The 14,542-nt window shown below is 37.8% G+C and overlaps 3 protein-coding genes across 3 annotated transcripts; 2 read left to right on the forward strand and 1 right to left on the reverse strand.

Annotated features, from left to right (window-relative positions):
* Positions 1–773: 773 nt before the first annotated feature.
* Positions 774–2,290, reverse strand: LOC101735818 (uncharacterized). Its single transcript, XM_004921514.5, has 2 exons — positions 1,963–2,290; positions 774–1,113 (listed from the first exon to the last, which is right to left on the reverse strand). The coding sequence occupies exons 1-2, from the start codon at positions 2,215–2,217 to the stop codon at positions 919–921; spliced, it is 450 nt and encodes a 149-aa protein (XP_004921571.1). The 5' UTR covers positions 2,218–2,290; the 3' UTR covers positions 774–918.
* Positions 2,291–2,474: 184 nt separating this feature from the next.
* LOC101735677 (uncharacterized) lies at positions 2,475–7,837 on the forward strand. Its single transcript, XM_004921513.3, has 4 exons — positions 2,475–2,664; positions 3,535–3,645; positions 4,297–6,419; positions 6,941–7,837. Exons 2-4 carry the CDS (start codon positions 3,558–3,560, stop codon positions 7,751–7,753), a joined length of 3,024 nt encoding a protein of 1,007 aa, XP_004921570.2. The 5' UTR covers positions 2,475–2,664; positions 3,535–3,557; the 3' UTR covers positions 7,754–7,837.
* A 919-nt stretch (positions 7,838–8,756) lies between these two features.
* On the forward strand, positions 8,757–14,394 carry LOC101735536 (uncharacterized). The gene is made up of 4 exons (XM_004921512.4): positions 8,757–9,000; positions 9,871–9,991; positions 10,472–12,756; positions 13,486–14,394. Exons 2-4 carry the CDS (start codon positions 9,883–9,885, stop codon positions 14,281–14,283), a joined length of 3,192 nt encoding a protein of 1,063 aa, XP_004921569.2. The 5' UTR covers positions 8,757–9,000; positions 9,871–9,882; the 3' UTR covers positions 14,284–14,394.
* The last annotated feature ends 148 nt before the right edge of the window (positions 14,395–14,542 follow it).

Below are 14,542 nucleotides of genomic sequence, written 5' to 3' on the forward strand. Positions count from 1 at the left end.
AATCTACCACCGGTTCGAAAATGCGACCCACTGAGAAGATCCGACGAGAAAATCAATGGTCCACAATCAATAACCATCAGTCAACCACTTAACACCAGGTGGGCCGTGAGCTCGTCCACCCAACTAAGCAATAAAAAAAACAGGTACCTAAAGTAACCTTAATGGATCGGGAGGATCCGTAATGACGTGTTTGGGGCGACGTCGGCTGTCCACAGGATCGGGTATATGTTGAACAGCACGAAGGTATAAGCGTCAACCAAAAAATGTCTTATAAGACTGAATAAAAATGTAAATTTACAAGTAACATACCATTGACAAACGTACAAACATACAGTTCATCGTAGGTTTTTTTTTAATTTTGACACGATGCCTATTTCTATCGTTAAGTTATCATGCATTCTAGTTTGAAGGCTTCGATCTCATGTCATGAAGGTGGGTGGCAAAACAAAAGGTCCTGATGGTTATTGGCTCCGGTAACTTCTTGACATCGGATGGGCCGTGAGCATGCTCTAATCTACCTGTATTTTTTGTTATTAATTCAGATTAGTTTGTAGGTATTATTGTAGGTCACCTGATGGACAATGGTCGTTTTCGCTCACCGACGTCAGTAATGCTAGGGCCACAGCAAAACCACTATCTACTAAGCTTAAATTATTGCTGATGCCACACCCTATAAAACTATGCCCGCTTACTATGTGTAATACTTGTTGTCATCGAACAAAAGAGGAACAACAATAATTGACACTTGTATAACCTCAAAAAATAAGAAAACGTTGGAAAGAAGCACTTCTGTAATTTGTCTTTATAAAAAAAACATTCAATAAACGATCTAAAGTAACCTATTACACAATATGGATTACAAGAAAAGAAGTACAAAAGAAAACATAGACACACATCAAAAATGAGTTGAAAAAAAAACTAGGATTGATTGCAAGTTTGGGCCCTAGCTAGAGATCTTTTCTCGGCCATTTTCATCTTGTCCAGAACGTCCTGCATTTCCGGCCAGGGCTCGTAGCGCTGGTTGACGAGCATGACCTTGTGGACGGAAGGATTCCGAAGGTCCATAGTTCTGGATATATTGTCGCGATTGTGCGTTGAGTAGACCACATCCATCTGAATGTTTATTTAACTTGTTGGCATATCTTGAGTCTCACCTGATGTTTAACGGTTCCCCGAACCCACCAAGACTAGAATAACCGGTTGTCTCCCCATCGGGACAGAACGGTGGTACCAACGTATGCAGACGCATGATATCCCATCAGGACTCAAGATGAGAGCTTTAATCATTTACAGCTCTTCATAAGACAGGCATACTATGGCATGATTATTTCGCGGCAGAAATAGGAAGAACGACGGTAGCAAGCCCTTTTACCACCAGTAAAAGTTTTTAACAAGTTAAAAACCCAATTTCAAAAATACTAGTCAAGTAGACAAGCTCATGCGTCGTCTGGTGTTAACTTATTACCGTAGTGCACAGAAATTTTAACGCTGCCTGCCGAAATATAAGGTTGAACTGTCGATTTAAACGCATAGCTACTTTGCAATAAAAATGAGCAGGGCGGTGGTACCCTACCGACAGATAAGTACTGGCCTTTTTCAGCCGTGACGCAGTAATGCGTTTCGGGTTGAAGGGTGGGGTAGCCGTTGTAACTATACTTGAGACTTTAGAACTTACAAGTCAAGGTGGGTGGCGCATATACGTTGTAGATGTCTATGGGTTCCAGTAACCACTTAATACCAGGTGGGCTGTGAGCTCGTCCGCTCATCTAAGCAATAAAAAATAAATAAATAAAAAACCTATTATTCCCTACGAACCTACGACCTTAGAACTCATATCTCAAGGTGGGTGACGACATTTACGTTGTAGATGTATATGAGCTCCGGTAATACCAGGTGGACTGTGAGCTCGTCCGGCCATCTGTGCAATAAAATAAATAAAAAAAGAAATTAATAATTACTTACCTTATTCGTTAAGGACCAAGCTATACCCAAAAACAATAAAGTTATACTGAACGTCGATGTGAGCACCAGCGGTATGATCTCCCAGTAAACCCTCATAGCGTAGGTCAGCTTCAGTTTCCTTGGCAATGGAATCTTATACTGGTTCGGAGGCAATAGATCCATTCGTCTGACTCCGAAAACTCGAGGGGTAACTTTTCTTATTACAAGCACATTCGGGTGTATGGAAGCAGCGGCGCGCCATAACTTAGATATCATTTCTTTTCTTTTACTCTATTTGGAAGTCCAGTATATTTTTATAGCAAATATATAAAATGACAGTTTGCGATTTCAAAGAGTATTTTATATGTAGATATAAACTTTTTTACATTTTTTCCTAGACTTTCCTTAAAAATGGAATATGTAAAAATATTTTTTTTAACATAAACCAGCCCCCAAATATTTACCTAAATAAAATGAATAATTGTTCAATAAATTAAACATTTACTGAAACTGGCCATTTAACATTACATTATGAATGAGTCATAGATAACGTCAAATAATGTCAAACTAAATTCAAAAGTCATTGGTAAAAGCCGTAGCTACATAAAAATTAAAACAATAAGCATAATTTATATATTTTCGGTGTATTTTATGTTCAAGAAACATGGAAGAGCCATGTCAAAAATTTAGGTTTGTGATTACCTGAATGATTATTGTGAAAAGGTGAATTTTATCCTACAAGCTTGTTAAATTAGATAATTCAAACAGTCTTCTAGCTTATAGCCCTCTTCTGTTTCTTTCTATTGTTTGAAGCTGTTTATCAATGGAAAAGACAGTGCGCGCGCTATCTTTATGATGCACCCACCTTTATGAATAGAGCCATTGAGGTTGTTTTAGAAAAAACGTAAAATATAATTAAATAAATAAATATATATATATATATATATATATATACATATACATTTTTTTTTTTTTTATTGCTTAGATATGTGGACGAGCTCACAGCCCACCTGTTGTTAAATGGTTACTGGAGCCCATAGACATCTACGACGTAAATGCGCCACCCAACTTGAGATATAAGTTCTAAGGTCTCAAGTACAGCTACAATGGCTGCCCCACCCTTCAAACCCTATTCCGGCCCTTATTCCACGCACTGCGATTTCTAAATGGAATGTACTGGTATTAGGTTTTTATTGAAAACCCTTACGGGTATGCACCAACATCGCGCCTATTTCTGGCACGGAGCAATCAATACTTTGTTTGGAAGGCGGGTCATTGGTCATACAATACAATTGAGACATCAAGCTCACATCACATAGCTTGTGTGTGGCGACATTCACGCTGTGATAGCAACGTGTCATAGCAACTTAATACTAGATGAGCCATGAACTCTGCTTATCGTATAGGCTTATTGTATAATACTCAATGATTTTTACATAATATCTCTCCTCATATTCTTTATATCCTTTATATCGTCTTTTTATATATAAAATATAATTGATAATGCCTATATATTGTTATTATAGTTTATTGTATACTACTAGTAATCTTATTTAATTCAAATTTTGTTTTCTATCTCTATCATACTGAAAGCACTGTATCAGCGACGTTTGGTGATGACCTTGCGCACTCCACGCCGCCGTATCTCACCACGTACCAAGCACAGGTACCGCGTCATAAGGAATTTCTTTCGACGTGCATTGGGTTAGTAATTTTCGGGTTCTTTTACTGATCCAAGCTACTGATGAACTTACATAGCACATTGGATGATTTGGTATCGAAATGGCGAACAATAATTTCGATAACACAATAACTTCAGACCCGAACCCAGTCTTTTAGTAGAGTACCGAATGAATATCTTATATATATTTATACCTTTAAACGAGCAATTCTTGTTTATATATAATCTGAATCTCGGAAACGGCTCCAACGATTTTCATAAAATTTAGTATACAGGGGATTTCGGGGGCGATAAATCGATCTAGCTACGATTTATTTTCAGATAATGTTGTTTTATTCGTGTTTTCAATAATCAACTCTTCCCGACATCTATTGGCGAATAATAATACTATTTTTCTTAATTGAGGGCAACTAACCGCTTTAAAGACACAACAAGATGACGTTATCAAAAAAACCGAGCAAAGCTCATAATCTAGTGTTCTTTCTTCATCATAAATATCTGAGAAAACCTTTTCTGTGTTCAAGTACTCCGAAGGCTTTTTCATTTACGAGTATAACAAAAGACTTGGTTAATTAAATATATTATGGCCTCAGTACTACTGGTGAACGTTAAATACCACTAGGCTATCATGAAATTAAAATTTAAATCGTAATAATTCATACCCATTATTTTAGGTACTTCATCACAACCATCCATAAAGATAAGCTCCAGTATCGCGATCAACGTCACCGACTTGAGACATAGATTGGGTGGCATCCAAAATCAATTGAATGAAGCGACCAGACATTGCCAAGATATTAGCTACTTAGAGAATATCTCAAAGCCTTCTAGTAACGTGACTGAGCTCAAACAAGTACCTTCATCTTCAAAACATCAGATAGAACAAAGTGTACAGGGACAATATAACGAAAGCGAAGCTAAAGTACTCTACAAAACATCGGAGAATAACTTTCCGAGTTCAGATCCAAGTGATCAGACGCCCAAAAGTCAGGATCATGATGACAATAACCGTTGCACTGAAGTGTCGCGTGTAGATAGCAAAACATCGCGCACGAAGAAAAAAAAGAATAAATTAAAGTATACAGTAGTGCCTGATGAATCAGTTTTACGAAGTCATAAAACGAAATCTGCCCTCGAAAACGTTGTGGCAACTAATTCTACTGATAGCTACGAGTCGACTGCCGGTCACAGGATGGCCCAACGTGCACACGCGGGAGACTGCAACCGTCAACACCATAGAGCAAATATAGACCACGCTTACAAAGGCAGATCAGAATCCTTGCATGAACGAAAAGAGAAAGGACATCATAGACAAAAAATCATGAATAACAACCGTGACTTGGATAATGAATTTATAGCAGATATAATTAGGAGACAATACAAACCTGTTAAATTGTTTGGCAGAAAAGAATCGGATTTCAGCCAACTATCCGCGCCTGTGTGCCGAGACCAAGAATATTCATATAACAATTATTTTGGTGACTGCAGTGAGCTGTGCTCGTGTTGCTACGATTCAAACAGATCTAAATACAAAAGACATATCGACTTGTCTGACATGAGAAGTATTTGCGACACAAGATTGTACAGTTCCAATAAAGCTAAAATCAAAACTCGCAGGAGATATATGGAAGCTCAAAATGATTCCGAACTCTACGACTTGATACCGGTAAAAGAGAAATCTAGCCCCAAATCGAGGAGGAAGTTTGCTGAAGATAACATCAGGTATCATTATTATAAAGAAGTACCTCCGTCGCCTAGAACGCATAGACCTCAATTAAATCTTAAGGCGCAACATTACGAAGATTACTTTTATCATCACCAAAGAAAATCTAGATCACCAAACAGACACGAGAGAAATGTAAAAGAAATTTTTGAAAGTGATCTTTCTTCTGAAACGCCACAGGCTATAGAGAGCGGCCGTCGTCAAATGAAAACTACAAATATGGCTAATGCGCCAGAACACCCTAGGAACGAAAGTGGAACATTAAATAGCCGACCAAATACATACATAGAAGATCAAACATGTCACGAAACACACTTAAACAAAACACAAGACACCGATATGTCCACAGACAAAACGGACAGAGCATTATGCGAAATTAAGGATATCTTACAGAGTTTTCTGCAAGAAATAAAAAAAGAAGCTACGGTATCGCAATGCGAGAAGTCGGACGTCACAAGTAAAGCAGCCGGTAATGTGCCTAATAATATACAACTAAATAGCACTAACGCCAGTATGCTACCAAACAGCGGGCCAAGCTTCAACTACAGCAATCAAGCAAACATCCCTCCGTACATTCCGGCTTTTACCAATCCGTGCTGCTACCCAATACTGCCGGTGTGCCCAATGAATTGCATACAGAATGGATACGTCGTGCCGTCGCCAAGTTACACATGCGCTAACTGCACTAAAGATGAAAAATCAAAAATTTCAAATAGCAAAGTTTGCAGTTCTGAAACGGAAGAGCTTATTAAAGAAATATATAAGCATGTACTGGAGACACCTGGTAGTAGAAAAAAGGAGACATCAAGAGACGAAAACAAAAGAATTCTGACGTCCAGAAGTGTTGGAGGTAGTATGCGCACCTCTAAGCGCGACGTCAAAATCGGGACGCCTAAATTGAAGTGTTATTCAAAGAGTTGCGAAGCTATTACGCCGAGAATGGCAGGCAACTATTACGATGGAACGTACGCGAGTTATTCAGACACACTGCTAGAAAGATTGAGTATAGAACCGACGCCAAGCGAAACAGTTTCAGAAACTGATTTTACAATGGAATCTATGTCCACTGAAAAGGTATTATTACATTTACTTCATTTTATTTTACTAGTTCCACTACATCACTTTTCTCTATCCTCCATCTAAGCACATGTGGTGGACCATATCGCAGGATCGCACATGCATATATTTTACTTCTGGCAATCATGAGTTCTCGTGACCATATTTCATATTACTTTCGAAATTTATCTATCAAAATGTTATTAAGCGATTCAAAATTTATTGTTTAATTTGTGATTGTAGAACATATTACGAGTATGAGGCTGCAGGGGTAGGGATTGCCGTGATGTATGTATTGCATCACATCATTTAAAAAATTAAAAGTATTCTGCGTTAATCTAGGTTACAAGCTTTTCGTTCCGTTTCCGTTCAGGCATTTTTGCGTGATTGAGGAACATACAAACTTTTAAATTGACAATACTAGTATAGATTAAACTAGGAAATCATACTTCTTTATGGCGATTTTCGAACCCAAACATTGATTTAACTATCATCGCAAATGTAACACGTCTACTAATAAGCTTATTTTTAAAATACAGGGTAAACGTAATAAATTCGCGAAAGTCCTACGATCATTCGGACTCTTCAGAAAGAAAAAAGACGTTATAGAGGAACTGAGCGAGAGTGAAAGTACTGTGGAAGTGGATGTCAAACCGAAGTCACCGCCTTTCAGACAAAACATCACTAACTACGCAATGTACGAGCAGGAATACCACCACCGACCTCCGATTCCACCGCATCCTTATCACGAGTATCCAGAATACCGACCGCCTTTTCAACAAAACTTACCACCAACACAAGATCCATATCACCCTCACTCTTATTCGCATATGCCATACGATCCCACCTACCCTCCGCATCCTCAATACCCAAGACCAGGAATGCCAATGCCACGAAGTCGGTCGTTCGATCATCACGTACCTAACGTGCCGCTCTGCCTAAAAGAGATCGAAGTTAAAAGCACAGCGACGCAGAGCGAAAGGAAAATGTCATTCTTCGAGAGAATGAAGACCAAAATGCAAATGGAACAAGCGCGCAGAGACGAATATCAAAGGAACTGTTCAACTCAGACCAAACAAAATGTAACCGAAGATCAAACAAAACCGGGTTTGTTTAACTGGAAGAATGTCCAACCGAAGCCTCTCAATAAAGATCCGCTTGCGTTTTCCTACTTGAAACAGAAGCAACTAGCTGAAGGAGATGTAAAGATGAGAAATGCACTACTCAAGAAGTTATTTTACAAAAGAAATCCATTTTCTCCAAGGAACTTGATAGTGAGGACTCTGCTCGGTAAAGACAAGTCGAGTTACGGGGAACCGCCAGCTATATACCGGCCAAAGTTGTTCTTGTGAAATGTTTTCACCGACCTGTGGTGTTTAAGAAACAAAAAATAATATTGTTTTGGTTTAATGTTTTTAATAAATATGTTGAATCTATTACGATTTTAACTTATTATTATATACATACTTACATAGGTATGTTTGGTTCAATCTCTTTACTATTTTGGATCGATGTATCTATCAAATGCTGCATGATCAAAATCCCCGCTTAAATTAGGATGATAATAATTTCTAGTAAGTACTCATAAAATAAATTACGCTAAAATATTAAGCTTGAATTCGTTTTTTTCGTTTCCAAGCACGATTCACCCAGTCCTTTTGGACTGGGTGAATCGTGACAGAGGACGCCTCACTTTCCGGCTCACACAGGTGCTCACTGGGTATGGTTGCTTCGGTGAGTTCCTGCACCGGATCGGAGCCGAGCCGACGGCAGAGTGCCACCATTGTGGTTGCGACTTGGACACGGCGGAGCACACGCTCGTTGCTTGCCCCGCAAAGGAGGGGTCGCGCCGTGTTCTCGTCGCAAAAATAGGAAACGACTTGTCGTTGCCGAGTGTTGTGGCGTCGATCGATGTGGCCGGCTATCCTCGACCCACGCTGGTTCTGACCCAGCGGGGTATTCCGTAGGATAACCCATTCTAACCGGCGCCATCTAGGCGGGCTCCGGATAGCCTGCCGACCGAGAGGGCTGGTGGTCGTGGCGCCGACGACCGCCGGTCCGGCGTCCCGAGGTGGGGGGTGATGGGAGAGATGTGCTCGGCACTAAGCGCTTCACTTTCCCCCTTTGCCTTTTCATGAGTTCTGTCTCATGCGAGGTTCGTGCGGGGCAAAATGTTTAATTAGGAAACACAACCACAACACAACACAACCACTCTCCTATAAAATACATCCGGAATTACCTATTTTTCGTGCGCAAAAAATCATTGACTTATCGTAAATTCAAAATACATACAATATATACTCTTCTATTTACAAACCTTAAATCTGATATTCACTATATGTCACAAGTTTTGACGTTTTATCATAGAATTTACCATTAACTTACGATAAATAATCTTGACATCGTCAAAATTTGGGCACATTGCTTTAAAATTATTTGAACAATGAAATTTTTAGTTTAGGCAATATATGGTACAGAAGTTTTTTTGGAAAACAAATTTTATACGATTGCACTAACTATTACCCGACAAATACTAACTCTATGGGATACAAAATAGTAATTAGTGTATATAATACTTACAATTTACACTAATAGTACGGTAAGTTCAGGCCTTAAGTATTTTTGTAACTATTGATACGACTTACCAGCCACTAAGAACAAACGGGACTATGACGACTACATCAAAGTGACTACTACATCATATCCAGCATAATCTCGGCATAAGATAAGCTAATTCGAGGTCAGAAAATCTTATAATAATATTGGAGTGGCCAATCAGGACACATACTCCTCATCAACCAGCTCTTGCTACTGAAACTACATTCCTTTACCTTTTCAGTACCTAATGTTAGTGTTATATCAATTACACTATCCTTTAAAAATTCTTCCGCCGCCACTCCCCACTGTCACACGTATTGAAAATCCGCGCGACTTGTCACTATTAAGCTACTTATTTCTGAGCAAAGCAACTACGTATTTCGGTCCGAATTAGGTTTATAGTGCAACTAGATGTACTCGTTCGCTTCGCTGGGCATTTAAAATTAACATTATTATGTCTCACCCCCACAAAGATTCTCATCATTAACGCCCCCGCAACTGGTGTAGGGAGTCCAACACTCATATAAATATTAGCCTATCCAAAGTACATGTATTTTCTACATGGATACCAAGTTTCAAGTAAATCCGATGCATGGTTCAGTAGTTATAACGGAACACCCGTAAAAACCACTTTAGATTTATATATTAGTATAGATATAGATATATTAGGTTTATAATGCAGTTCAATGTCAAGGTAAGTACCAAGTATCGGTTTGTAACGTTTGTGTATTTCCGTATCCGCTTAGCGACAAACGGACCGCGAGCACGGACAAATCGTCTGCTTATTGAAATAAAAAAAAGCATTTCATGTATTATTTTGTGCGAAATTGCTTTTAAATTAATGAACTAATTTACCGGTTGCCTTTTTCAGTATAACATCAAAATGGTAGACGAAAATGAGTTGAAAACAGAGTTGAAAACCGAATTGAACAAGTGCAGGAAACGGTTTAAGGGAGTGGAAAATTTTCTTCGGCGAGTCGCTTTTAATTTAGGTCCGTGGTGCTCAAATTTTTTGTAATATTTAAAACATTCTATGTCAGTAATTTTACTAGCCTGTAGTACACGTCTTCACTGTTTGTATCCACGTGATTATCTGTATTATGAGCCACGAAAAATCAAAAAAAACTATAAAATATTTTGGATTCAAATCCCAAAGGTTAAAATGAGGTGACAGAGATTGAGAATTGAAGATGCTATACATGTATTATTAGATAGCTTCCACACAGTGCTCTATTGAATTTTTTGATAAAATCATGTCATCTCCTTTCATCATGAAGCACCACATTACTAGTTGTACGAAGTGGTTCCCGGTGAGAAGGCGGCTCTGGAATCTATTTCCTGATATGTTAAAATAATAAAAAAACATTTTTTTCTCAATGGGATATCCTCATTATATCTATTTCAATTAAAGTCGAAAATTATCATAATTCGTTAAATTTGTTAAAATTGAACATATTATAATGAATTTTAAGGTAACACGCCATCACAAACGGAAGTTAAAATTATTTCGTGTATACCAATTGATGTAACGGACCTACAACAGAAAATTATTCAACTCGAACGGCAACTAGAAGATGTTAGAAACGCAAAACAAAATTTCAAAGAAGATACAGTGAGCGTAACAACGGCTAGGAGCACTAAAAGTGCAAAAGATAATGGAAATGAGAATAAAAGAAGAAATACAAAAGAAGACATTAAGAATGTGAATGGAGAAATTGTAGAAGTTAAAGATAAATTAAGGAAGAGTTCCAAAGGCGAAAATAATGCTAAAGATTCAAATTTACCTCCGAACGCTACATCTGTCCATACTGCATTTTGTAGACAAAAATTTTCAAGGTTACATGGCACAACTGATTCCACTGGAAGTGAACTCCCAGAGGATTCTCTCACATCACGATTTAATGGCTCATCATCCTTTCAAAAATACTCAACTGCATCTTCTATGTTCCCTACAACTTCAGCTATACCCAACGGATACAAATATGAATTGAAAGACAATTCTAAAATGACAGGAGAACATTGGTCACCGAAAGATCTAAGGAATTTATTTTCCAAAATGAAAAAACCGCGCAAAAATAAAACTCATTTTGTTTATTATGCCCAAACTGATCGTACGCCTTTTAATAATTACGAGATGACACCTGACTCTTTATCTAATTATCACGAAGTTTTAGGTCATCACTATTTGTCAGAAGTTATTAAAAAGCAGTACCAACCGGTTCCTGTTAAAGATTATATGTCTGACGGAAGTAAATATACGTCACCAATATGCAGGGATGAATATCTGAGTCCTGATTCCTGTCCTTACGAAACTGATATTTGCTCTTGTTTCCAAGGCATGTTTTATAATGTTGATAACTACTTATTAGACAATGATATGGAGCCAACACAGTTGAAGGTTAATTATAGTAATATCTACAACGACTCTAGTCTTTACGATGTAATCCCTGTTAAAGAAAAACAATTTAACACTTTTGCTAATAACAGTCCAAAAGAAAAGAAGTCTGAAATCGTAATGAAATGTTGGCCTGAAACCGTTCGAGTCAAACCTCATCCTCAACATGTTATTGTAAATTATCATACTGAAGCTCGTTGTAAAGAAAATCACATAAATACTAGATCTCGCAGATCAAACAATCTTATTAGGCAAAGGCATAAACGTAACAAAAAACAATTTAGAGAACAAAAAACCGGAATGTCATCTAATAGTTACAGCGTTGATTTGAGTCAAGTCTACACAAAAATTATACCTAAAACAAAAAACGCGCAAACAAGTGGAATTATAAAACAACCTTTACTTCAGCATTCTAAGTGTTTGAATGCACCTATAAATAATGTCCAGCCACAGGTTTTGACAAAAATAATTGGACAAGAAAATAAAACACAAGTGACTTTGGGCCAAATTAAAAATATTTTACAGACCGTACTGACGGAAGTCAGAGAAAGTACCATGAAAAATGTTGAAGAAAAAACCAAAAAGGATGCCACGGTTCAAAAAGGATCATCTCAATCAAACATGCGAGAAGGATCTAGTCTCTTAAATAGTTTTACATACAGTCCTTTTAATATGAGTCCGTATCCGCCGACCTGTTCAAGGCAAATGGCTTCTAACTTATGCTGCTACCCTGGACACTCACCCATGCACAACTATCCATTAATCATACAAACCCCAGGTCGCCATCTTTGCAGTAGTTGCTTCAAAAATTCACATTACAAGCCCACTGGAAAGACTATGCCAACTAACAGTGATAAATTGAAAGAACAACGTTACAAGGAAACTGATAAACTCATTAGGGAGATATATAAATCAGTCGCTTTAGATATACCAACTAAAGACACATCATTGAGTGAATACAATATCGCGTCATCGAATAATGAAAAAGAAGCTGATTTAAAAATAATAAAGATTGAAGACAAAAAAATTGTGGACGTAGTTTCGGAGATTTTCCGCAATAGAAACATTAACACTGACACCTCAGAATCAAACGCAGTAAGCACCACCGTTCACGACGATTCCGTTGGCAGAAATAGTAAATTAAGCACTATTCATTCAAATAATACTCAGACGGATTTTCCCAAAGAAGATAAAAATATTCAATTGTCAATGGACACCGGATCTGATACCGCTGTAGAATCCAATCCTAAGACTGTGGATAAAGGAGATAATAAGAGAATATTTCGTTCAGGAGATGATTGTGATGAAGTTTCTAGTAGTGAAACAGACAGTGATACTGTGGTTCCGATGCAAAAAACTAAGGTAAGATTTATTAAGGATTTTTTGAATCATCTTGACGGGAATAATCTGAATAGAGATTTGTTACCAATCTACCTTTATTTGTAGGAGGAAAATGTGTAAGTATATAATAACTGAAAATACTTTTACGGCATAAAAATTAAATAAAAAATGAATTAAGCATCGCGAGATTGAATCGTAAACGTAGTATATTTGAAGTCGTCGTGGCCTAAAGCATCGCCCGGTGCATTAGTAGGCCGTTTTCCAATTTTAATTGGAAAACTACCATTAAGTAGTGGTTAATTACAGAGCATAATGCGACTCAGTGACGCACAATGCCGAATTATGCTGAAGCTTAGTTGAGCATTATGCCGCATAATGCGCTCTTGTGCTGTAATTGGAAAACGGCCGTATGTAGCGATACACCGGTGGTCGAATCCGCAGACGGATACCAATTTTTCTAATGCAATACATCCTTAACAAATGTTCACGATTGATTTCCGCAGTGAAGGAATTATATCATGTAATAAAAATAAAACCCGAAAAATCAGATCAGATCGGCACGGGTAGAGTACTTCTGCTCTGCTTATTTCTACCGTGAAGCAATAATGTGTTTCTATTTAAATGGTGGGGCAACCGTTATACTGTAAAAACTGTGGCGTTATAACTCGTGTCTCAAGGTGGGTGGCAGCAATTACGCTGTAGACGTAAAAGGGCTCCAGTAAAAATAAAATCAAAAAAATATAATTACAGGTAAAGAAAAAGACTGGTATCTTTAGTAAAATGATGAACATGTTCAACAAGAAAAAAACAGACGATAAGATCAAAGCTCAAAGTGAAACAGAATCAAGCGATTCAGACGATTATCAAACTGTATATAGTCACAAAGACGAAAAACCAAGGCGCACACAAAGACGTGTAATCCAAATTTCAAAACAACCACATTCGAAAATAGTACGACCGAAGCGTTCTAGAAACTTCGCTGAAAATAAAAACAAACGAAAGCCTTATATGGAACAAGAGTACCGCAGGCGGTGGAACGAAAAAATTATGTTTGAAAACGAAAAAATAAGACACTCGTCCGAACAGCCATTTTGGTGGGAAACTACGAAACGACCTAAATACGAGCCTATTTATCGTCAAAACGTCGAGGCTAGAAGCGTTTTTGTTGAGCCTGTCATAAGTCCGAGACATTTTGGGGCACCTCACAGATTTACCACATATACAACTCCGAACGCAATAAATTGTAAACCATTTAGGCCGTATGCTGCAGACTACTTTAATATCCCCACTCGGCAACATACTCAGCAACATCCGTTTCGTAGCATAACGAGATTTAATGATGGTATTGTGAGAACTCCATACGTATCCACGAATAATAGAGATTTAACGAAACCGAATTTTGATCAATCGGAGAAAATCAAACCTGGCGTGGGTTTGAAAAAGTATTATGAGGAAAGGAAACCTTCGAAAGGGTTGTCGTGGTTGAAAAAATATAATATGGGGATTCGCTGCGGTGATCAATGGAAGAAATTCATTCTTGAAAGTTGAATATGAAGTAAGACAAAATGTGTTGTTATCGTAAAAATTGGTCGTGTTGTACATGTTGAGATTTGTGAAAAAATACAGTGTTCGTTTAAAATAAATGAAAAGGATTTGAAACTTTTCTTTTATTTCTTCTTTAGGACGACGACAAAGGAAAGATTTTTCACCGAACGGGTAAAATTGCTCAGTGGATCGACGACGGACCAAATGTTATTGTTCGGAACTCATGCAAACTTATCTCGAAAATGTCGTTAGTGAGGTTCAG

Source organism: Bombyx mori, chromosome 10 (assembly GCF_030269925.1).
Source record: "Bombyx mori chromosome 10, ASM3026992v2".
Taxonomy (NCBI): Eukaryota; Metazoa; Arthropoda; class Insecta; order Lepidoptera; family Bombycidae; genus Bombyx; species Bombyx mori.